This window comes from Maniola jurtina, chromosome 19 (assembly GCF_905333055.1).
Source record: "Maniola jurtina chromosome 19, ilManJurt1.1, whole genome shotgun sequence".
Classification (NCBI taxonomy): domain Eukaryota; kingdom Metazoa; phylum Arthropoda; class Insecta; order Lepidoptera; family Nymphalidae; genus Maniola; species Maniola jurtina.
The window spans coordinates 5,913,013-5,937,707 of NC_060047.1; the positions used below are offsets into that span (position 1 = coordinate 5,913,013).

The 24,695-nt window shown below is 43.1% G+C and overlaps 1 protein-coding gene across 3 annotated transcripts in view; it reads right to left on the minus strand.

The window, feature by feature from the left end:
* Window positions 1-1,371: 1,371 nt before the first annotated feature.
* LOC123875118 (baculoviral IAP repeat-containing protein 6) overlaps window positions 1,372-24,695 on the minus strand; it is a 45,339-nt gene continuing 22,015 nt past the window's right edge. For all 3 annotated transcript variants that reach the window (XM_045920772.1, XM_045920771.1, XM_045920770.1), the window contains 33 exons: window positions 24,299-24,572; window positions 23,618-23,880; window positions 22,900-23,044; window positions 22,567-22,650; window positions 22,071-22,196; window positions 21,647-21,786; window positions 21,182-21,341; window positions 20,680-20,898; window positions 19,649-19,889; window positions 19,227-19,462; window positions 18,489-18,694; window positions 17,963-18,098; window positions 17,528-17,612; window positions 17,196-17,407; window positions 16,820-16,921; window positions 16,405-16,555; window positions 15,579-15,721; window positions 13,097-13,330; window positions 12,542-12,808; window positions 12,022-12,168; window positions 11,088-11,302; window positions 10,680-10,902; window positions 10,057-10,265; window positions 9,437-9,616; window positions 8,689-8,872; window positions 8,266-8,428; window positions 8,027-8,144; window positions 7,779-7,899; window positions 7,310-7,527; window positions 6,516-6,755; window positions 5,661-5,849; window positions 4,903-5,037; window positions 1,372-3,723 (listed from right to left, as the gene is read on the minus strand). In XM_045920772.1, coding sequence (XP_045776728.1) covers window positions 3,490-3,723; window positions 4,903-5,037; window positions 5,661-5,849; window positions 6,516-6,755; window positions 7,310-7,527; window positions 7,779-7,899; window positions 8,027-8,144; window positions 8,266-8,428; window positions 8,689-8,872; window positions 9,437-9,616; window positions 10,057-10,265; window positions 10,680-10,902; window positions 11,088-11,302; window positions 12,022-12,168; window positions 12,542-12,808; window positions 13,097-13,330; window positions 15,579-15,721; window positions 16,405-16,555; window positions 16,820-16,921; window positions 17,196-17,407; window positions 17,528-17,612; window positions 17,963-18,098; window positions 18,489-18,694; window positions 19,227-19,462; window positions 19,649-19,889; window positions 20,680-20,898; window positions 21,182-21,341; window positions 21,647-21,786; window positions 22,071-22,196; window positions 22,567-22,650; window positions 22,900-23,044; window positions 23,618-23,880; window positions 24,299-24,572 — 6,000 coding nt within the window. In that variant the 3' untranslated portion in view covers window positions 1,372-3,489. The remainder of the gene's footprint in view (window positions 3,724-4,902; window positions 5,038-5,660; window positions 5,850-6,515; window positions 6,756-7,309; window positions 7,528-7,778; window positions 7,900-8,026; window positions 8,145-8,265; window positions 8,429-8,688; window positions 8,873-9,436; window positions 9,617-10,056; window positions 10,266-10,679; window positions 10,903-11,087; window positions 11,303-12,021; window positions 12,169-12,541; window positions 12,809-13,096; window positions 13,331-15,578; window positions 15,722-16,404; window positions 16,556-16,819; window positions 16,922-17,195; window positions 17,408-17,527; window positions 17,613-17,962; window positions 18,099-18,488; window positions 18,695-19,226; window positions 19,463-19,648; window positions 19,890-20,679; window positions 20,899-21,181; window positions 21,342-21,646; window positions 21,787-22,070; window positions 22,197-22,566; window positions 22,651-22,899; window positions 23,045-23,617; window positions 23,881-24,298; window positions 24,573-24,695) is intronic.

Here is a 24,695-nt window from a genome sequence, read left to right on the forward strand (position 1 = left end):
GAATACTGGATGGACGGAACGGAAATATTATACGGATACGTAGAATTTTAACGCATAGATACTGTGTGCGTGGCGGGCGGTGTGTGCGGGGTGTAGGAGGGGGACTTTTGACTCACATTTTCTGTTCACACATCGCATCCAGTAATGACGGATCCGTTGAACGTTATACGGTGCCTATGTGTGAACAGAGCATAAATTTATGACGTATCCGTTAAAAACGTACCAATAAAACGGACTCCCATGTGTGAACGGGCCGTAAGTATCAACCAAATTCACAAACTTATTTATTATTTATTATATATTTATAAGAGATACTTATTGTGGTTAATTCGGTTCGAGAACCAAGTCCCAATGGTAGATAATATAAATATTCTTGGCTTCTGAAAACGAAATTCAGATCTAGTGCGCAATCCCCTGCTGAGCTCGGGTCTCTTCTCAGAGTGAGAAGGGTTTAGGCCATAATCTGCCACGCTGGCCCAATGAGGACTGGCAGTCTTCACACACTTGAGTACATGGAGAACTCTCAGGCATGCTTCTCACGATGTTTTCCTTCACCGTTAACGAGTGATATTTAATCGCTTAAAACGCACGTATAAATAAAAATTTAGAGGTGATCGAACCCTCGACTTCCGATTAGGAGCCGTACGTTCCAACCACTAGGCTATCACAGCTTATACAAATATAAACGTGGTTTACAAGTATATTTGGCAAAACAGTGCTGAATGTTAGATAACTTCTGATCCCGGCCTATCTCTGTAACCTCCGCACTTATTTGTTTGTATCTCAAGCTACACCAGCGGATGCTCGTTCACTACGTACAATCAAACGCGAAGCAGCATCGGAAACTGGAACAATTGCTGACGGCTGATCGGATATTGGTGCAGCGACCATTCGAATTGGATCACAAAACACTATATTATTAATCTAAGCAAAAACATGTAGAAGCGTTTACCTATGCAATCCCAAAATCACGGATATATGCGTGTATCGTAGGTTCCTTAAGTACAAATTATTACTCAGATAGATATTTTATTCTAAGGCTGAGATATTCTGTAGAGCGCACTTTGGACTTTGCTGTTAAAACGAGACAGCGTTATACGGCTGGCATAAATCTGTCTCCATTTAAATGAAACTTAAGTCTAACCAAAGTCAAAGTGCGCTCTATAGATTGCAACCTTGAACGATGAAAATGGCGGTTGCACTTCTAACAGCTTTTGATAAATTAAGAAATTCAGGCCAGGCTTGCCTATTTAAGTTTTAATAGAGTCTTTGCTCTGCGCAAACCGCCGTTTTGCAACTTCAGATTAGACTGCTCGTTTTGCGTTTTGTACCAACTTGAACACTGGATGGAAGAAAATAAAACAAATAAAATGCAATAACATAAATTTTTATTTACATCCCGAAATTCACAGTCATGTATATAACAAAGTAAACGTCCTACTTACCCGACATTAATTAAAGTACAGTGAGACAGTGGGTGAGCTAATGTTGACTTTATATATTTATGTACATTTTGTGATTTCGTCCGTCGATATCAGGATGTGCGAGTGCACCGCGTCGTCGGTTAAAAACGAAACCGGTTTATATGGTCGGCTTTATAAAATTTACTGTTTCGGCTAGGCCTGTACATAATTTACTACTGTACTAATTTATATATTTTCTTAACTCCATCGCGCGATGCGGGAGTGCCCTAAAAAGAGTATATCGCGATACGTATGTATAGTAAAATATTCTTAAATACAAAAACTAAAAGGCAATAAAAGTTTATATACATCAAATTATAATTTAATATAGATACAGTAAAAAAAAAAAGCGCCGTTGGGGCGAAACCGCGCGAAGGGCGCACGGCGACGTCCGACGGCGGCGTTCGGGCACGCGATATAGCTCGCTCGGAGACCGCGGGAAACACTGCCCACCGAACTTCCCTCGACGCTGCGTGCCGGAGACTACCGGAGCTAAAGTGCCCGGCAAACAACTTGGACCTGAAGCATCGTAGTGGGAGAAAGTTGGCGAATCTGAGAAGACAAAGTCGACGTATCAAGCAATATCGTGCATTCGCGCCGACTGATCAACCAATCGCGTACATCCGCCATTCGCGTCAATGCTCAAGTTGTTTGCCGGGCACTATACTGTATAACGTCCCGCAGATATTACGTCTTATCTACCTTACTGGGTCGCGAGCCCCTTATAGTATCACAATACGTTAAACTAAACAAGGTCCACTAAGCTATGTATATATCTAATAAAAATATTTATAATAAAAAAAAGAAATTCCAAATAAACCATTTAACACGCGAACAATAAAGGCGCACGGGGCGCGCGCGGGTAATACAACACGAAATACGCAAGCGCGTCTCGAGTCTAAGTTTACGAAGGGATAAATGCGTCGTCACCCGCACGCAACGCGTCCATCCAACGCGGTGTAAAGGTGATATCAAACGGTTCATTTTGTCTTAATTTAAGTTAGTTTTATTTGACATCCTTTAACATCTGGACACAAAATAAATTAAAAGTGACTGATTGATGTACTGACCCAACATAATGGATTTCAGCACATTTTGAATGAACGAAAAATGAAACATCTGAACACATAATGAATCAAAAGTGACCGATTGATGTACCGATCCGTGGTAGATTTCGGCATTCACGTCTTGAATGAACGAAAAATGAAACATCTGAACACAGAGAGGTCGGCCATTTTAACTTGCGGAAGGAAGACACCGCGTAATAAAATATATTGTCTACGTATGCGCTAAAATAGTATCCAACTGGAACGAACAAAACACGATTCTGTTTTTGGGATTCCTTTGCTCCTTGTATGTCAAGTCTTAGATCAAATCAAACAAATTCCATTTTACAACATATTCAAGCAAACGAGCGGATGACAGACCATTTCTATGTAAGTCCGTGTCGTGTGAACGCGGAATGATAACAAAATGAAACAATCACTCGAGTGAACATGTACTCGAATGAACGGTCTGATATCACCCAACGCGCGGTACACACGTCTGGATCATCGATTCGAACGATTCGTACAACAGTTACACATACAGTTGGTTACAGGTAAAAAGATTTCTGAACGTTAGTGGAAGGGATGTCTGCGCATAGCTACTCGTACTACACAGGAAACGGAAAGTTTGACCATAAATCACCCACTGCGCAGATTCAAGGCCAGACTTTTTTTCGTGACACCAACTGTAATATCTGATGGGTTCGAGTAACCGATAAACATTAGGTTACAATGTGCTGGAAAGCTTCGCCCATACTTATAAACAGACGTCAAACGAGTCTCAAGCGGCCGGTAGATACAGGTGTCAAAGGCATCAAGAGACCTGTCATGTCAGTGGACGTCTATCGGTTGACGATAACTGTACAAAACTACGCAACGGCACGGAAAGCTTGTCTCACGTCGGCCGAGCCCCGCGCAGCAACGGGTCGAGAGTACGCGTGCGCGGGAGGTATCGTGTGCTCTACGGATGCGGGCGCGGCTCAGTCGAGCACCTGCGCGACGATCTTCTCCATGTCGTGGTCGAGGTCGATTGAAGGCAGCGGCGGCGGCGCGGGCATGTAGGTAGGGGGTGAAAGGGGTGCGACGAAGGGCGCAGGCGCAGGCACGGGCTGCGGCTCGGGCACGGCGGGCAGCTGGAAGGGCTCGTCCAGGTCCTCGAGGCCGGGCGGCACGGGCAGCTTGGCCAACTCTTCTTGCAGTTTCACGTAATGTCGCTGAAACGACATAAAAGCTGTGAGGTGTCGTGTGGCGCCAAACAAAAACGAAGGTGTATTCTGTCTTGCTCACTCATATGCGACCATGACAAAGCACTGCAGCTTCGCTTAATTTTATTGTATCGCGTATTATTAACACGATTTGTTTTTCTTGTATTTTATTGTTGTTTCTCTCAACTCTCGCTGAGTCAAAATATACATATATAAGCCCAGTCGATACAAAGATTCATAAAGAAGCTATGCAATTTTAAGAAAATATTAAAACTGACCTGTAGATTCAATTTAATAAGATATGTTTACATTTATTAGATACTAGATGATGCCCGCGACTTCATCTCCGTCGATTTAGGTTTTTAAAAATCCTGTGGGAACTCTTTGGATTCAATTTCCGAGATGCAAGCTAAGGAATCCTCCATGCGTTGATGATGAAATAATTAAACGACACGAGTTCCTTAGTAAAAATTAGTTTTTATTTTTCTTACAACATAAACAAACAGTCTTGACGTATATATTGAGTGAATGTTTTTTCTTTTTCGAACATTTATTTTTAAATATGTGTTTACCTACACAAACTAGCCCTGTACCAAATTTCATATAAATTGATTAAAACGGATGTACCTTTAAGACTCCCGTGGGACCTGTTTGATTTTCCGAATAAAAAGTAGCCTACGTCCTTTCCCTCCCCAGGATTAAGCTAACGCTGTACCTCTACAAAATCGGATAAGTTGGAAGCGACGGGCCTGCCCGCGAAATTCAAATTTAATTTGGTTTTTCGCAATTTGTGAATTAATACGACAACGTAGGCTTATGGTATTTTAATTGCGACAATGTCAGTATTATCCTCACAGGTTTATATAAAAATCTTCACTTGAAAGGGTCCAGTTTAAGAAATTAATTCTAGTATCGACTAATTTGTGAGAATAGAATTAATTTCTTAAACTGGACCCTTTCAAGTAAAGATATTTATATAAACCTATGAGGATGATACTGCCTAAAATACCATAAGCCTACGTTGTCGTATTAGTTTACAAATTGCGAAAAACCAAATTAAATTTTTCTCATGCCCCTTAACTGTTGGGCCATGAAAAGCTAGCAGACCGACACACACTTTCGCATTTATAATATTAAGTATGGATTCATAGATCTGCCACGTTTCAGTAGGCAAGTAAAGGTACCCACCTTGAGGGCCATGAGGTTGAGCTGTATGCTGCGCTGCGTGCGCTCGTCGCCCGTCTGCCCCTCCAGCTCCGTGATCCAGTTCGCCACAGTCTGCATTATTTCGTTGCGCTTCATCCAAAAGTGTGTTTGGATCACCTGTTGCGATATTCTATTTTATAATACTGATAAATAAATTCCAATTTTGAATATCTGTTCTACAAAAAGATTTGTCTTGATTGGCTGATATATCAACTCAGCCTAAACCGCTGGGATATAAAGTTGGAATTTTGCTAGTAGGTATATTCGTTTTTTTTTCGAGTCACTCACTGAAAAAGAATATTTGGAAATTCCATCCCTAACGGGGTTAAGTATGTACAACGTTTTTAAAGTTATATTCAAAAATTTGGTATTTGAACTTTTGGTTAAATATGAAGTAATACATCTTACCAAATTTATCTATCGTATTCGTCTATCTTACCAAAGTTTAAAAATTCAGGGCAGTCTCGCTGATAACATAAATTGCCTCAAATCTGGTCTACTAAAACCTCAGGTATACACATATATGCACTACTTAACTATTTATTATGTATTTACAATACGTAGAACTAGAGCAGCAACTGCAGTACCATAGCTAGCTCCGAGGCTCCCTTGAGCGCGATGACGTGGCCAAATTAACCTAATGGCATGACGATAATCAGGTTGAGGCAGCAGTATATTGTGTTACTCTTTGCTAGTAGTGTGTGATAATATGACGGAATAGTGATGCTATGGGAGAGTACCTCCTTGAAGCAGGACTCGGGCGAGCGCAGGTGGTCGAGCATGGCCCAGCGCACGCACGCCTGGTAGATGTTGGAGTTGTACTCCAGGCTGGCGCTGTTGCCCACGCGCGTGCCGCGGCTGCGCTCGTAGCCCGGCTCGTTGAAGTACGGCTCCGGCACGAGGATCAGCGACTGGATCGACACTAGCACCTGTGTAAAAAGTAAACAGATCAGAGAATAGTATGATTACTCCTCTATCAAAGACCAAAACCGAGGAACAGTTCATATATCGCCCCGCACGTCGCTTCTTCCACTGCGCTTTCGCTGTTACGAATATGTGAATTTAACAGTTCACGCTATAGCCCGGTTCGGTCGGACACTATATGACATTATATAAGATCCGATTTCACCATTTATCAGACTGTTAATAGAAATGAGTCTTCCACCATGCCAGGACAGGGCATTAACTTACATTAAGCACAAGCGCATTAACAACCTTACGAGCACTTGCCTTACTCAACGATCTGATTGCTCAGCACCAAAAATTAGATATTTTTAGCATTAGTATCTCCGAATTTAACAAAATATGTATGTATTGTAACGTCTGACTCAGTATGCGTTTTGGTTTCACTGTAAGCATGCTGAGATATTATTATTAAATAAATAAATAAATAAATAAATAAATTAACTTCCTTAACAAGGCATTACATTTAATCACCCGTCCGTTAACTAACACTTAAATCATTAAAAAAATCAGATGTTCACAGTAGACACTTTGCTGATGGGCATTAAATAAGCCCGTCCCGTGCATTCGCGCATTGCGTTACAGACATCCGCATGCCCCAGCGACAGCTCACAAACAGGTGTATGGCTCACCTGCAGGAAGCTGGAAGTGTGCGCGTTCCACTTCTCCTCCGGGCGGCCGTGCCACGTGTTGAGCACGGACAGGCACACCTTGCCGTCGTTGTACAGGTTGGGGTTGAAGCGCACGGAGTGGCGGCCCGTTGTCTCCAAGTTGATGAGCATGGGCACGGCGGGGTACTCTGCCGGGAAGTACACGTCCAGGATGAAGCAACCGTTCGCGTACGGCGTGTCCGACGGGCCCGTGATCAGCACCTGCACACGACAAATGTATTTGGGTTAAGGTAAAGACAGGCAATAATATAATGAGGCATGAAGATAACAGTTGGCCTCGTCCACAAATCAAAAGTCCCTCAGCACGCTATATCGAGACCTATGTTGGGTACCTCTTTCCCTCAGGGTTGAACTCCGAAACAAGGAAAGCGATAGATCAAAAGCGATCGATATAGGTCAAAGGATTAGCAAGCTGAAATAGCAATGGGTAGGTCATGTCTGTCGCAGAACCGATGCGACAGCCGATAGGGCAGAGTGGAGACCATTCACAAGTTAGCGCAGTGTAGGACCGATGATCTGAAGAAGGTTGCAGAAAACGAGTGGTTGAGCAAGGCAGAGGACTGTGTTGGGTGATACGCTCTTGAAAAGGCCTATTTCCAGCTGTGGATGCATATCAACTCAACCTAAAACACTTAGGATATAAACTTAGAATGCTGCTAGTATGTATCGATTTGAAGTAAAAAGACAGGCTGGTCCTACGTACGACACGAGGGTACGCTGGTGTATGATGTGTGTGTGATTCATGTGTCAGTCACCTTCATGACGTCGAGGCGGTCGGTGTCGGTGCGCACGAACACGGAGGAGGAGTAGGAGAGCGGCAGGCTGGTGGCCAGCGTGGCGGCCTCCTGCGCGAGGCGCTTCATGCGCGCGGGGTGGGCGCGCTCGCCGGCCGCGCGCACCGTGCCCTCGAAGTGGTAGGGCACCGTGAACCGGAACCCGCCGTCCGCGCTCTCCGCCATCATCTCGAATGTTTCTGCACATATGGAAAAGTACCGCGTCAGCGACATCTATTTTATTCGTAATCAGGACCTTAAGAAATCTCAAAAACGTCAACTAGATTATTTTTTTTTTAATTAAAAGAATACAATCTTTATCTTTCAAAACAATCTAGCATCATCTAGTTTAAAATAAATGAAAACAATAAACACTGAAAACAATACTTGAATGATTATGTATGGGCTCTCCGCAAGTATCAAGCGCATTTGGTCGCTGTAGTTAACTTACCAAACTGCATGGTGCGCATGAGATCGATGTAGCGCGCCTCGCGCGTGGCGCCGTGCAGCGGCCGCGCCACGCCGCCGCCCTCCGCCTCGCCCTCCGCGCGGCACATCAGCGCAGATGTTGCCTACCGCAAACCATACGAGTTATAGTCCATTGAAAGAGAGATAGATCAAAGAAAAACGTTTATTTTCTAAATAGTTTTTATTTATTTTTTTATTTATAGACTACCGTAGTCCTAATTGATCACTTACCTGTATATCGGCAATAAGCAATGCGAGTCCCTCGTCCTCTTCAGACAGTTCCGACGTACTTGAAGTACTAAATCTTTGGCTATAGGTCATCTTTCCGAATATGTTCTTTTTACTCATCCTGTAACCGAAAATTTGTTTTATTAGTATTATTTGTTTGTTTTATTATTAGTATTGTTGTTTCCTTGGGCTTACTGCATGTGAGCGCACGCATTGGCGTGCTCGCGCCAACAGATGCGTACCTGAGCTTGGTGGCGTAAGAGTTGGTGGTGCGACTCATGCTGGCCAGCAGGCGCGGCAAAGCGCGCAGCGAGGGCGCGAGGCGGCGGCACCGCAGCGCGCGCAACGCTCGCACCGCGCGCAGCACGCACACATACAGAGGGATGTGCCTCGACATGTCCAGCACTATGTATAACACGCGAAAATGTAACACTTTTAAGATTATAAATACTCCCTATATCTATTATCAGTTATAACTTAAATACCTTCAAAACTAGAGTGAATAGACATCTTCTAGGCAATCGCACTCCGATAATAATAATTGTTTTTTAACGCATAATTATCGTCAAACGCAAGTCTATCACAGAATAAAAAAATTCACTGTGCGATGTCGCACCACAAGTATTGTAAAAGTAGGTATACTTTTTCAACTTGCAAGTACCCACCTGAGTCGTTCCTCAGGTATGAGCAGATGGCGGGCACGAGGGAGCTAGCGGCCACCAGGTCGATGAATTCCGAAGGCAGTTCGTGAGCGTCGCCCTCTTCGCTTTCTTCACCTTCCTCCCCCTCTTCCTGCGAGCCCTCCTCCGGCGGCCATTTCTCACCGGGGTTCATATACGATACTAATACCTGAGCACGAAACACACCCGACTTTATAGTCTATCATGTCAGTTACATACTAAAAGAATCTAACATGGTTCCTACCGAGAAGAACTGAATCTTCAGTTCAGTAAGAAACTCGACGACCTTCCCCCCCCCCCCCCCCCCCCCCCCCCCCAAAGTAAAGTACCCAATTCACTTTGTCATGTGAGCTTGCGTGTATCAAAGATAAAGCTTTGCTTTGCAACCCACACCAGAGCGTACAAAGCATCTTAATTCTAGACATTAAAAGGAATTGGAAGAATTTTGAATAGATACCGAGGTTACGAACATTGACCTGTGAGTGCTGAGATCACAAAGACAAAGTCGATAGGTACTACATCAGTTAATTCCGTTAGTAAATGACATGAAGAGCAGAAAATTAACCAGATTTGTGATTATTATTTTGATTGTAATTTGTCATTCAAACATCATTTATCGCAATAGGTGATCTAGATTTCCTTTATCCGTCAAGCACAACAGTGACTGTGGCAAAATTGTCAGCAAGATCTATCATCTAATAGACCCTTAGCTATTCGTCATTCTTTAACATACCTGGAGCAATACTGTGACGTGTTCTTCCTCAATGCGTTGCCTGACCAGCGCCTGTTCGACGTTCCAGCTCTGTTGCGTGGAGCCGGTGCCGAACCCTGTGCCCTTGGCCCAATACAACTGTGCCTTTTCCTCGCGCGCCTCTTTCCCCTCCTTGCTTGAACCGTTTGAATTCTGGCTGTTCTGTTTGGTATAATATTGGTTTATTGAGATAAATTAAATTCAACAAGTAAAACTTTTTGCAAGTATAAAAAAATGATAGTTAAATAAAAAGAAAGCCGACTGCGCAAAAGCCTATAAAACTTAATTGTTAAACTTCAATGATTTGAATTAAAGGGTATCTCAGCCGAGGCGATACAAAAGTAAAACATGTCGATTGTCAAACACGTCCCTGTCAGCTTCTGGTATAAAAACAATATACAGGTAATAAACAGGTTTTTTAACTAACGTCTAAAAATTGTAAAAACTTAGAGCCGAAATCTCGGTCTCACTCGAGTTTTAGACTTCATCATGCGGAAGGATCCGGGAACATGCCACATTATGATCCCAAGAAAACTCTTAATACTGTGCAATTAATGGAGAGGTTACGACCCTCAGCAATACATCACATATAGAGATTGTACCTGTGCAGTGGGTCGATGATGCGTGAACACCGCGAGGCAGGCGAGCACGAGCCGCACAGCACCCAGCTGTAGAAGTGCCAAGCGCAGCGAGCGGCCCGCGGGCGAGGCGCGAGGCGCAGCCTCCAGCAGTTGCGCTACCACGCGGAATGGGAGCGTGCCCAGCGATGCGGTGTTGCTGCCGCCGGCACCACCGCCCACCACTATGTTGCCTGTGAATAAAGTTCAAAACTAAAACCCGACTACTCTTAATAAATGCTGAAATAATACATGTAGTAAAATTTTTTTTCAGTGGCTTTGTATCACCACCCATCACTAGCACTATCCATATTAAAAAAGTTTCTTCATTGGCTTATCCTTCAATCACGTCGCAACGGAGCAACGGATGTGTATGCAATCATTATCTAATATCTTCGTATGCGAGAGCCTATAGCAACAAGAATACCATAAATTCAGCCAATCACAACAATTGCTATTGTAATAATGATTGATGCAGATTTTCCGGAGTCGACCTACTGGAGAATAACATAACAAAAATCAAAGAGTTCCCACAGGATTTTAAAAACTCACTGACCAAAACACGGGCATAAGCTAGTGATCTATAAGGAGGGGTAAACTTGACTCACGTCCGTCCTCATCGTGCGCCACGCCGAGCAAAAGACGTAGCAGATGCACAGCGCGTGCTCCTTCGTCCAGCAGCGCGGCCGCGTAGCCCGGCAGCTTCAGCAGCAGCGCCAGCGCCAGCAGAGCGTGCGCCGGCACGCCCGCGCAGCCGCTGGCTTCCTCGCCCGCCGCGCTGCTGCTGCCGCCGACCGTGCCGGCTGAAGTCACACCCATCTCTACCACCTCCTGCTCAAAAAGTATATGTTATTAGTACACTACACATCTACCATTTTGGGCTAGTAAATTTTAAATTACTGAAGTTGATTCAGGAAATTTTCCAACGCTAAGTTTTTGCATTCGAAAAACCATAAACCTAACGAAAAAAATTTGCTTCTTTTCCATTTAAATCATAAACATTGTTGAATATTAACCTCATAAGCGTCATCCAGCTTGACCCAGTCGAGGTCGTGATGCTGCGCGGGTGCAGGGGGAGGCGCGGGCGCGGCGTGCGGTCGCGGCAGCCGCGCGGCCACCAGCGCCAGGCCACCGCACGCACCGAACTCGCGCAACACCGTGCCGCCCGCGCACGTGCCGCTCGACGTGCCCGCTTCACTGCCGCCCTCCCACATCGGACCCGTCCATGTGTCTGGTGAACATTCTTTCTTACAACCCGTGCCAATAATGGCAGCGCTACTCTTACCCCGTCACTTAATTCAATTACTAAAGTTATAACTTATTTAGGCGGGTTGGGCGATTTTAGGATGGGTAATAAGTACGTTGATTTGTTTTTATATGGTTTTTATAATGTTGACATTTTTTGATCTTTATTTAACTATTATTTTATACTTTGCTTGTGTAAAGTCTATGTATGTCTTTCTTTACTTAATATTTTAGTCTTGACTTTTATTTGTATTTAATTTAATTTAAGGTAATATTCAAACACCAATTATAGTGGTAAAATGTATAAGGCTCATCAGACATTATTTCAACATATTGTACCTACATTTTATTGAATAAATTTGAATTTTAGGTTTTGCCTCATCATTTCTCATACGTATGGCCTAAGGTATGGAATACTCTTTTGCAATCTGTTTCCTACCAATACAATGCGGTTATCTTTAAAACAAGAGTGAATAGGCATCTTCTAGGTAACCGCATCCCATCTTAGGCCAAATCATCACTTTCCATCAGGTGTGATCGTGGTCAATCGCTTGCCTATAATGAATTGAAAAAAATAGTAATAAATAACTTTTATCTAATAAAATTTAAAAAAATTCGGCTATGGAAAATAACCCTAAACTACTGAGAAGATAAATTTAAAGTTTATGTTGAGGCTCTATAAATCGTTAATGACGTCATACATACCCCCACTGGTATTTAGATGCAAATTGAGCGTTAGATGTGGCCCAAACACGTGAGGCACGGCGGCGGTGAGTTGTGCGAGTGTCGTGCTGGGCGGTATGAAGCCCTCCAACCCGTCTACTTGCACTCTTATTGTTGACTCGATGATGTCTAAAACAAATGGTTTATTAAGGACACCGAATGCTATGTTATAAATAAAATCGTAAGTAAATAATCGATTCTTAAGTTACAAAAACTAATAAAAAGAGATTAGTCGATTTCAAATTTTGACTATGTGGTCTAATATGGAAATTCGGTATATCGTATGGCAAATATGCAGAATTCTAATGCATTTCTAAAAAGTCAAGTATTGTGAATTTATTCAAAGAACCTAAATCGCCACGAAATCGGTTTCTGCCTGATGCAGGCCTTACTAAAAATTTATTTCCCCTATTTAGAGAAGGATATTTGAAATATGATGTTGAAATAGAGACCATGGATTTGGAAGTTTTGAGGTTTGAGGAGGACCTTTACGGACACTTACCATCACTAACGGATAGCGTATTGGTGTCGTTGCTAGTTTTGGTCTGCCTCTTCTTGTTGCCCTGCTGTTTGAGTGAGCTGTTCTTTACATCTTTGACGCGTTTGTCCTTGGAGGCGCTGGCGGCAGCGAGGGAAAGCTCCCACGCTTCTGCCACCGTGAGGATGGCGGGGTCTGACGCGCTGCGGAGCATAGTGCCAGAACTGCCCGCGCCGTTGAAACCTGAACTGCTGCCGGCGCATAACCGTGACGCTTCTTCGAACAATGGCACTAAGGGATAAGGATTTTTTTTCATTAAAAGTTAATTCGTTGTTTTTCGTTGTTCGTGTTTTGTTAAACACACCCTTCTTCTTCTTCTGCTTTAGGGCTATGCAGGCTCTTATAAACCCTTTATCACTTCAACCGTCTCCGATCCATTGTGATCGCCCCAACACATATTGTAATCACACCCTTAGAAGAAATTCTCATCTTACATGATTTTCTCACGGTACCTGATCTAGTTAAGTGTTGCCAAAATACTTACTGGAATATACATACATCTTCTGCATTATTACGTACCTTGCGGTCTATGTTCCTGCAGCAGCACTCGCACAGTGGTGTGCAGGGGCAGATGCAAGGTGTGGTGGGCAGAGGCGGGGTGGGGCGGCGCGGCGTGCGGGGGGAGGGCGGGGCTGCCCGTTCCTCCTGCCGCGCCCACACCGCCGGCCCAGCGCAGCGCAACTGTAGCGCGCTCGCCCGACAACACCAGTCGCAGGATGAGGGCCCGTGTGAAGCCAGACAGACCTTCTGGACCTGTTGGTAAAAATAACACTTTCTTGGAAAAACAATGAAATGGCAACGCGGCAAGAGAAAATATAACATTTTTCCTCACATGAAAAACACTAGCATATCATATTTAGGTTCTTAGGGTGCGTTTCGATTGAAACCGACGCACGGTGGGGCAGTTCCGGGAATTAGCTGGCCATAAATCGATTTCTCAAAAATGGCCATTGACAAACAAAACTTACTACCTTAGGTAATTAAGTAGACACCGAACATAATGCCACCTCTCCATTCCTCTAATTAGGGGTGTTCACCATTTTGTGTCAGTCTAAACCTGAGCGTCACTCTACGTGTTCATATTGCGTTAACTGATTCAATTAAAACAACTTTTTAAAAAGTGATTTTTATATGTTAGTGAGTTATTTTTGAAAAAATCTTAATGGATTCGATTATAACAGGTAAGCGCCCATATATTACATTTATAAAAAAGTTTGAATAACGATAAAATAGATATTTTATGGCACTTGCAAAATAATGCTTCTGTTGCGGTCGAAAAATCATCTTTTAGATACTCAAAAAGGTTTTACTTTAACTTCCCACCGAGTCCCATCGGTTTTATTCATTGTAAATAAAAACTGACTATTATCCCTAATTGAATACATCGAGATTAGCTGCGGTCTCCCGCGGAATCCATATTTTGAAGGCTATGAAGTACATAGCGGAAAATCGCCGTATTTCACAAATTTCTTTTTTTCGGTTTAAACCGGTTTTTATTTGCTTCCAGAATAGGAAGGCACTTTAGGGACTCGTACCGTAACACGTGGATTTCTTTTTAACTAAAATGCAATAACAAGACTTGCCCGATTTTGATGCAAAATTGATTTATCTTGAGAGATATATTCTATCACAAGATGAATATTGTGATGAACAAAAGAAGGAAGTTAAACATAATTTCTCACGTCTAAAGTCACAATTTAAGAAAAAATGGATCGAGTCACATAAAAAGGCCCATACTTTCATTCAAAAGAATGATGAATGGTTAAAAGGAACATACGAAATACCGAGACCTAAATAGCTTTCTTCTGGTAGACTATCAAAGTCGTTTGAAGATTCAAGTGGGAGAAGTAAACGCAGAAAAACACTCAAAATGCGTAGCACTATAGAAACAGACCACAAAACTTTATATTGAGTTGTATCCCTGGCACCCTATGTCTCCAACAATGCATAAAATCTTAATACATTGTGCAACTGTAATGGATCATGCACTTCTGCCTATTGGATTACTATCCGAAGAAGCAGCAGAGGCACGAAACAAACATTTTCGCCAGTATCGGTATTTCGCAAGAAAATGCTCAAGGGAGCAATGCAATTATGACGGCCTTAATAGGTTGTTGCTAAGTTCGGATCCATTAATATCGAGCATAAAGCCAAAACCTAAAAGAAAAAATGTGCCTCATAGCAAAGAAGCGTTGGAAATGCTTATTTCCGCTGAACTCAACACAGCAGAATGTCCTCATGAGGAATCTGAACCGGAGTAACTTGACAAGGATGAATTGAGCTCTAGCTCTGGTGAAGACACTTGGGATTGATCTGAATCACATTATGTTTATTTTTGTATTTTTTTATTTACCATTGCATCTTTATTTTCTTCGTTTTTGTTTTTATATTTTCTTAATTTATCATAATCATGATTTTAATTTACTATTATAGTTTTAGTGTTTTTAGTTTTTTACTATGTTTTATATAGAAATAAAATCTGTTTTGGCACTTTATGGAATTATTTGTTTTTCGTGTCAAAAAACGTTTGTTTCTCCTTCGCGGTAAAACTACTGAACCGATTTGGCTGAAATTTCGAATGAATATAGATTATGCCCTGGGTTAGCACATAGGTTACTTTTTATCTCAGAAAATCCATGGTTTCCACATGATTTAAATCAGAATTTCGACAAACAGGATTTAAAACCAAAATATACGCAAGCGGGGCCGCGGGCATCAGTTAGTTTTAAAAAAATAAGTTCCCAAAATACTAAAAAAAATAATTTAACCTATTTACAATACATATATGGGAGAAAATAATATTGGCCGCCTAATTCCTGGATCTGCCCCACTGTGCGACGCTGGAACGAAGGGGTGTGTCGACGCTTCAACCAAACAACCCAAATTTAACACACTTAAGATTCTCTATTTGCGTAACATACCCCAAATACCAAAAGTTACGTGTAGAAAAGTAGGATGTAATTAATATAAGGTAAAAATCACAAAAAAATGTAACACTCACCGGTATATTGCATGGACTCCAGAATACTGTGTAGTGTAGAAGCGAAGAGCTTCTGGTTGGCAGTATGGCACACCGTCAGTTCAGCAAACAACTGTATCGTGTTCTCTTCTAGCTGGGCGTACTGGGCGCTCTCTTGCCATGTACTGCAATTATTAGAACTCATAAACTTTAAGCCAATTACAAAAAAAACACTGCAATAATTCAATATTTAGGTTAGACTAGCTGATAGCGATTTCGCAGCGATTTAGTGATTAGGAAACGAAAAACCTTCAGTTTTGGTGATCAGGCCCCCTGTAGCATCAGGATTGAAGAGATGTAATCCAAATTTTTTATGGGACAAAGTGGCAGTTTCTCTATCGATTAATAAAAAATTACGCAAATTGGTTTAGAAATCTCGGAGATTTGTGTACATAGGTACAAAAAACAACTCCTTTTTTGAAATTCGGTTAAAAAAGTAGCCTATGTTACTCCTTGGTTAATCCTCTACTTGTCTGTGATTCTCCTCAAAATAGGTAGCAGGGATTAAGAGACAGACAGACAACAACTTTAAAAACGTGTGATTCAGTTATGGTCACACTATGAAAATGTAAGAAACATGGACATTTGAAAAGAAAAAGGGGTAGACCAGCACAAAGATGGGTCGATGATATTTGAGCAAATAGCAGGCGACATATGGATCAGAACGGACGGCGACAGAAATTAATGGAGACGATTGGAGGTTATTGAAGCATCACAATGAATACATAAATATAAGTTGCGCCCCGTCACATATCGTCTTCATCGAAGGCAGATCTGTGGTGCCAAGGACTCATCTGTGAAGACTTACCTGTGCTGAGGCCGCGGATGGCACAGCAGCCGGAGCAGCGGGCGCCAGAACACCGCGCCCGCGCCGCCCAGCCACTCCTTGACGCGCCGCTCCGCGCACACGAGCCGCGCCCACTCCACCACGTCGCATATACGCTTCATTGAAGGCATATCTGTACATATTCATCGCCTCTTAATATTTCAGTAGCTCATCGAAAATACAGTACAATATTGTCCAGTGAGAATAACAAGTAAAAGAAACGCAAAAGCATTTTAGAAGTACACAGAAAACAATGCGAGTGTTAAATTATATGAAGCTTAGGGCTTTAATACATAAAAGGTTATTGAATAGGTCGACCATAAAATTGATTTAGCATTTTTGATACTAACTTTATGTTTCTGTAACATATTGTGTATGTTTGTGTATGGTAGGGTACCTTTTAATCGCTTATATTCTTTGCTATCGGAGTCAGCCATGTGGACATCCTCTTGTGATCCTGTTTGACCCATTATCGATTCCAGTTTTGCCTCTGCGAAATCTGCAATAAAACTTTGTGGTTACAAAAATAAAATACTTAATGGAATAGTCAGAAATACATAAAAAGAACCTGGTTTAGAGCAGCAAGTAAGGGACAATGCTGCTGCATCTTATTAGTCAGAGTGTCAGAGTTGCTACGGGCAACATTCCAGCTGTCAGCCGCGCAATCAAACTACTGACTTCTGTTAGGGGCATTCTATTTAACACATCTTCATAATTCTTCTGTTAGGTACCCCCAACTAAACCTTCTAGACTATTATTGATTAGGTTCTGACCTGCCACGGCGCGTACAAGAGCAGCAGGTAAGGGGGAATGCAGCAGCGTCAGGGTGGCCGCGGGCGACATGGCAGCCGCCGCTATGGTGCGCAGTTGTCCGCCGCGCAACCGCTTCACGACACCGCAGTCTATCCACGCGCCCATACTCTCTCGCGATGTGGACGCTTGCATCGGACGACGCACCTTAGTGTCATCTGTTAGACCCTCCATGCTGCAAAATTGATATTTGTTTTTTTTAATACTTTATAGTCCTTATCGTTCTTCAAAAATTTAAAAGCCATATTTTACTTGGATGTATTTTACCTATTAAATTCAGTTTAAAGTTACTCACCTCTCATCTGTATCCATGGGGATTTCCATCTGTTCCAATAGAAGCCTGAACAACTCCGGCCTTATATAGCACATTGAACATAATACTGAAAGGGAAAGGACAATAAATAGGTCATTAGGCATACTCGTACCAATGTCAGCAGTATATGTATAATATGTAGGAGAAAACACATTGCTTTGTTGTAGTATGTCGACAATTTAATCGGTGCTCGCCTCGGGTGCAGGCACGATCGTCTCATCTGCATATTTTTCATACAAAATATTTCGATAGTTTTTTTTTTTTTAATTCATTATAGGCACACGCTTGACAACACAATCACACGTGAAAGTCATGCTGTAGCTTAAGATGGGCATGATTTTCGTTGCTTCAAACCTACCACAACACAGTAATGAGTTTGCACCGTAATTCCAGTAGCGATACTGGCAACTGCTTTACCTGCATCTAAAGCTTTCTTCAGTAGATTCTTTTCGGGCACATCTTCTACCCAAGCGTAAACTAATTCGAACAAGCCATCCGTTATCATTTCCTCTAAATGGTCCAAAAGTCGTTCTTCTTTGAGTGTCCATAATACCTGCATATTTAAATATACTTGTCAAACATTGGCAACACTACTAATATTATAAATGTGAAATTGTTTGTTGGCTTGACTTTCACGTCGCACCAGAACAACAGCTTGACGTGATTTTTTTGCATGGGTATAGTTAAAGACCAGTACCAGAGTGTGGCATAAGCTATATTTTATCCCAGAAAATTAAAAGTTTCCCACAGGATTATAAAAAAAAAAAAACTAAATACACGCGAACAAAGTCCGGGCTGGTTATATATATATATATAAAGATGGACTTTAAGCTAATTTACTAAGTTTCTTTTTATATCGTCATTTATTACCCATATTTCAGTCTATACAATATTGGAATTACAAAGTTTTCACACGTATGTAAAACCTTCGGTTCGCACTCACCGCAGCGAGCGTGTGCACGAGGGCTGCGGAGGGCGGCGCGCGGTCGCGCAGCGCGCGCTCGGCAGCGGCGGCCAGCCAGCGCACGTAGGCGTGCACGCTGCCCGCGGGGCACCAGCGGCACAGCGCGGCCGCCAGCGCGCACACGCCGCCCATGCTGCCCGCCCAGCGCCCGCCCGCGCCGCCACCCGCGCCCGACGGCTGGAATGCTGCAATGAAGAACAAACGCACTATTAGCAGGTGAGACTACTATCCCAAATGAAACAACTCTAATACAGTTGGACAGTACTTAATTTTTAATAAACTTATGAAAAATGTCTGTACTAATTTTTATACACACCAATGCGACCGCACCCGGTCTTGTTCTATTTCTAGACTTTTGAAAAAATGCGCATTTAGCCTTTGTAATATTAAATATCACGTGTACTAACCAATTCAACGCCTAATTTATGGTAAGCGTGCACTTAAAGAAACTTGTTAGCAGTATAAAATGTTCAGAAATTTCTATCATTGCATTGGCGTGTTGGAAATTGTTGGCATGTTATCTCGTTGCATACGAAAAGAGCCTATTGATGTTTTGTTTTATTTTAATATAATGAACCAATAACTGAGCAAGTAAAGAAAAATGTACAAAGGACACTAAGTGTCACACACAAACCACAGAGTACACACCACGCACACATTGCACTTGTTATACCTGTACAAACACTGGGCAATCGAAGGTGCACAAAGTTTACATACCGTGTGCATGAGCGTGCGCATCCATGCTCAGCAGCGCAGTGACGAGCGGGTCGCGCAGAGCGGGCGAGGCGCGCGCGGCGGCTAGCAAGGCGCGGTGTGCGTACTGTGCCGCACTGCCACCCGCCACCACGCACGCACACAGCGCACTGACCGCACCTGCGCTGCCCAGCGCTACCCATCGGTTGGTCTCCAATCGTGTGCGCGTGCACTCCCATACTATACGCGCCCATCGGTTTCTGTCAAATACAATAACATATTGGACTTGATAGCGTTAGCCAGATGACGACCATACCACGCAATGGGCACGGTTGGTAAAAACGAATCCAGCCCAGTTCGTAGTTCTTTCAATCTGATTTCTTGTTCTTGATCCTTCAAGTAGGATATCTTTACTTGTTGAAAAGCAAGCAGGATTTTGAACTCACTCGTGTTTCTCTTGCTGATCCGGAGAAGCAGCGAAGGCAGGCCCGGCCAGAAGGCGCAACTGCAGAAGGCCCATGTTGGAGCTGTCGCGAGGCTTGTATAGGCGTAACGTGACGGTCGTGACGACGATGGGCCGAGCTAGCGCCAGCCGGATCAAGGTCATGCCAGCCGTGTTCTGCGGCGCTCCGAGCGGCGCCACCGTGCCTCCGCAGCCGGCTTCTATTCCAACCGCACCTGGACACGCTGTGGGAAACAATTCACTCTTAATTTAAAATGCAATAAAGTTGTTTATAGTAAGGCTGTTTTTGAATTTCAACCGCTGACTTTCTTATTTGTTCTTCTCGATAGGAAAGGCATTCAAACCAGTCGTAGATTCACATGATGTTTTAAAAGTATAGATGGCTAAACGGACACCAATGAACACATTCAACATATCACATATAAATCAATGTTGATGTTCAATGAATCGCTTTGTTGGTGCTTGTTGGAATTCATCAGCAGCAATGTATATTGTAAACATTTATGGAAGGGTGACCAATTAACATTGATCTATGCTGTGATATGCTCTATCGCTCCTCAGGTTAAAATCTATAGAGCGCACTATGACTTTGTTTAAACTTAAGTTGCAGTTAAAACGAGACAGATTTATGCCAGCGGTATAACGTTGTCTCGTTTAAACAGTGTCTTAAGTCTGAGCAAAGTCAAAGTGTGCTCTATAGATCTAAGCCTTAGATTATATTGAAAATGCAAACAGACTCTGCTGCAATACGCTTTGTACGGCTGTGCTGTGTTTAAAATATAGCAAGGATCAAGCGATACGCACTGGGTCGCTCGTCATCGCATTGCTCATCTCACTCAATCTTTCGTCTATCTCGTTTGCACTTGTGCACATGCATGTCTTGCTATCGCAGTGGCACAGTACGCCGCGCAGTTTAATGTCATTTTTAGAAAAAAAAAACGTTAGTTTAACTGAGGACAGTAGAGCGCAGCATAGCTCAATGTTAATCGGTCACTCTTAGTCGCGGATACTTACTCGCAAGGCTGGTGAGGTGCGGATGTAAATGAACTTCATGTAGCGCAGCGGCGTACGGCAGTGTGATGGTGAGTGCTAGCGATGAGTCGTCGGCGCTGAAGAAGTGGTAGGACCAGGCGGCGGCGCGCACGCGCCGTGCTGCGCATGCGCCACTAGCGCCGCTGCCGCCTAGTAACACGTCCGCAGCTTGCGCGGTAGGGTTGCCGCACGACACCGTACCTACAGAAAACGATAACTCGTCAATAGCCTGTACTGGGAATAAGTAGTACAGTTCCCAACAAAAAAGATTACATTTTCAAACAACTAGTCGCTGGCATTCAATCAGCAAACTGCCAATTTATTTTACCCCTCATAAACCCCTCATTATCATTGGAACAAAAATTGAAAATGTAATAAATAAAGGCAATGTTTTTGGTCTAGAAACGAGGGTGAATGTAGACTTGCACATGCCATGCTAGTGAGTATTATTAATTAAAACACAGATACTATATTTATCACTTACATAGTGGCGCAATATTAATGAGGCCATTCGCAGCTTCAATGACTGGTGGTTGGCTTTTTTTGCTACCGGAGGCAGGCGTGGACAAGTTGACGAGCTGTGGCGGCAACTTTAGGTGATTCATTAGAGATGATACTAATCCTTGGTTGCTACTTGGACCCGCCTGTTGAGGTAATGAAACGTTTTACATATTGCTTACATATTTCATCATCGAAGCCGTATTAATTGATTTCCACTGACTTATGGTCCATTAAAATATGGCAAATATTGACAAGATAAAAAACGAATTGGGTATAATGCATAAATTGTGTAGTTTACCCTTAGATTAAGGACTAAATCGTACTTTGACATGACAGTTGCCACAAAGAGCAAATATGGCGAGATTTTTCTCAAAATTAATGCACTATACCATTACTCCAAAGGCAGCACATTTTTCCAGATGTTTATTTGCGAGTTCATAAAACTGACCTGGTGGCAGGCCGCAAGTTTGTCGAGAACCAGTTCCAGCCCGCCAGCTTCGACAAATGCAGCAAGCAGCTCAGGTCGCTCCAGCGCTCGCACGAGCAACTGTTGCATGCCCTGTGACAGCTTCACCATCTCTTCTTTCCCTAGAAAACAAGTAATTTCATTGAAATCCTCCTATAAAGTAACACTAGGTACACCGCGGACAGTAAAATCGGGTAATATCAAAAAATGTAAGATCACGGTTGGGGCGAATTTTAGGGGCATTGTTGAAGCAGAGTTCGTTAATCTCAAAACCTAGTTTTTAACCTACTTATAAAAGTAAGACTGAAAAACTATCAGAACATATTGCACCTATAGAAAACGGTAAGAATGAAAACTATCAGAGCACACAGGCATCTTTAAAGGGCTTATATCACCCTGTTCTTACTGAGAAAGTCCATGAGACTGGGCAACATGAGCGTAGGATCAGCGGCGACTACGGGCAATTTGGCCACCAACCAGAACACTTCCTCCTTCAGCGACCACTGCTCCGACCCGCATGCGCCGTTCCCACCTGCGAACAAATCAACTGTCATAATAATACACAAAAACTGAAGGTTTTTTATTGGATAGTTAATTATTCTGTACACACTTTTTTTGGAAAGTGACAAGTTTTTCCATGGCTTGTATTACAGTTTTTACTGGTATAATAAAAGGACTTTTAAAATAAGCTCAGTCTCACAGCGAGTGATGCAGAGAGCTATGCTTGACGTTTCTTTACGTGATCAAATCAGATTCAGGCGGCGCAAGACCGTGTCGTGTGGCAGGCCTTACAAAAGCCCCTATGTACAGCAGAGGACGTCTATCCGTTGACGATGATGATATAGATGACAATATAGAGCTTAATTAATACCTTGAAAAGCTTACATATTATATAAACTTACCCATAGTCAGTACTAATGCATTCATGCCATCGCACATAGATAACGTATTGTAGAATTTTTGCATGATTTCAGGATGTTGCAGCACTGAAACAAATGGAAATGTTTTAAAGTATACCTGCATATCCACCCATCCTTAATATTATGAACACGAAAGTGTGTCTGTCTGTCTGTCTGACTATCTGCTAGCTTTTCAATAGTCGGATGAAGTCGCGGGAATAAACTAGTATTTTCAAAAAATATAAATCCATGCAAACGAAAATGTAGTGTTTGTATAATCCGCCGTAAGTCACAGCAAACCAACTCTTAACTAAGAATCACGTAAGAATCTCGTACCAGTATCAGCGAGACAGGGCGTCTTGGGCGCTTGCTGTTTACGTTCGTCTTCGAGGTTGGTGCCTTCTTGGACGGCGCTGTTCTGAGCTTTGCTTTCGTCCGTTTGGGACATGTCACTGCTGGATCCACCGGGGCTCGTTGCAGACTATAACATTCCAAATATTTTATTAAAATCGGACCCAATTTCACGAAAGACTTCGGGTGATTCCGAAGGGCGAGTGATGATCCCGTCAAACATTCGCTAGCTATCGTACAGAAGAAATTACCAACGTTAAGATGCACTATTATAAATGAGATGCTCGCAAATAAAACGGCGTAATTGCACTAAATAAAATTTTACAAGAGAAGCAAAACTAATAAAAATTGTTGAAACTAAGGTACCTAATTGTACCGTTTTGATAAAAATCACAAACTTTTAACTGAATTGAAACACATTTTAGGCTGTTTTGCTTGAAATTGATGGCGGAAGTGTCATCGCCAATAAACGAAGAGGTTACAGCAACAGATGCGTAACACGGCACGTCGAGGGGGCGCTTTGCGTGAGTTGCCCGCTAACACATCAGCTAGTAGTCACGACAGCTTCACCTCCCCACCTGCTGTGCTGCTGCCGTTCCCGCCTCCACTCCACGCATCTCGATCTATCTTTTTGATCACGCTGCTGGATCAAATAATTTTGGAACGTAGACTGCAAAGAAGATGGGTGTATCTAGCTACTCACTGATTGCGAGCCACTACCGCCAGCAGCCGTGGGTGTAGAGGGCGACGGAAGCGGCAAGGACAACAAACGGCGCGCATACAGCAACAGGTGCTGTAACACGGCACGTCGAAGCGGCGCTTTACGTGAATTGCCCGCCAACACATCAGCTAGTAGTCCCGACAGTCGCGCCTCCCCTCCCGCCGCCCCGCTGCCGTTCCCGCTCCCGCCCCCGCACTCAGCTCGCCAGCCGCTACTCTCGCGCACCCACCAACCGCACTGATCAGCTGTTAAACAAACAATTGCTATACTCTAGTCCTATTTCATACACTGGACACATATTGGTAACTACCTGCATATTGGCTACTATTCGTATTTTGGCTACTATCCGCATATGGGCTACTATCACCTGAGTCTAGCTTTTGTAGCAGCCATAATATTTAACGGAGATGATTAAGTTTTTCTACAGACAGTAGCGTGCAGGTCATAGAGGCATAAATGCACTGCTTGACCTTATTCAATGCTTATTTGCACTAGCAACCGCCTGCGGCTTCGCTCGGCGAAAATGTAAATCCCCTTCATTTCCTATCCGGTAGAATTTCGAAAAAATCGAACTTATTCCTTCTCTGATTTGGTAAACAAATGTGTAGAGATACTAGCGATTTGCGAAATTAACTGCTTAATGTGACAATTAAAAAAACTTACCAACGGCTTCAATAAGTGGCAGCGCGTGTCTGACTTGCCGATACGTAAGCGCGGGCACTAACGAATGGGCAGCCCTGAGTAAAGCCGCGTGTAGATCCAGTGCTGAATGAGACACGGGCGGAGACTCGTTGGGGTTCGGCGATCTGGTCCACAGCGCGGTTAGCACTTTGAGGGACACCAGAGCACCGAGGGCGCCTCGAGCCTTCACGACTCGCGATAGAACTGATTGCAGGGCTGCAGCGGCACCTGCTCCTGCGCCAATGCTTGCTCCGCCCTAACAACAATATCATTACATTGACTAGACGGCCACAAGCGGCGAGCGATACTAAAACATATACAGCCACAAGTTTTTTATTAGCTTTTAAAATATGTCCCTTAACGCAAATTAGTAAGGTTC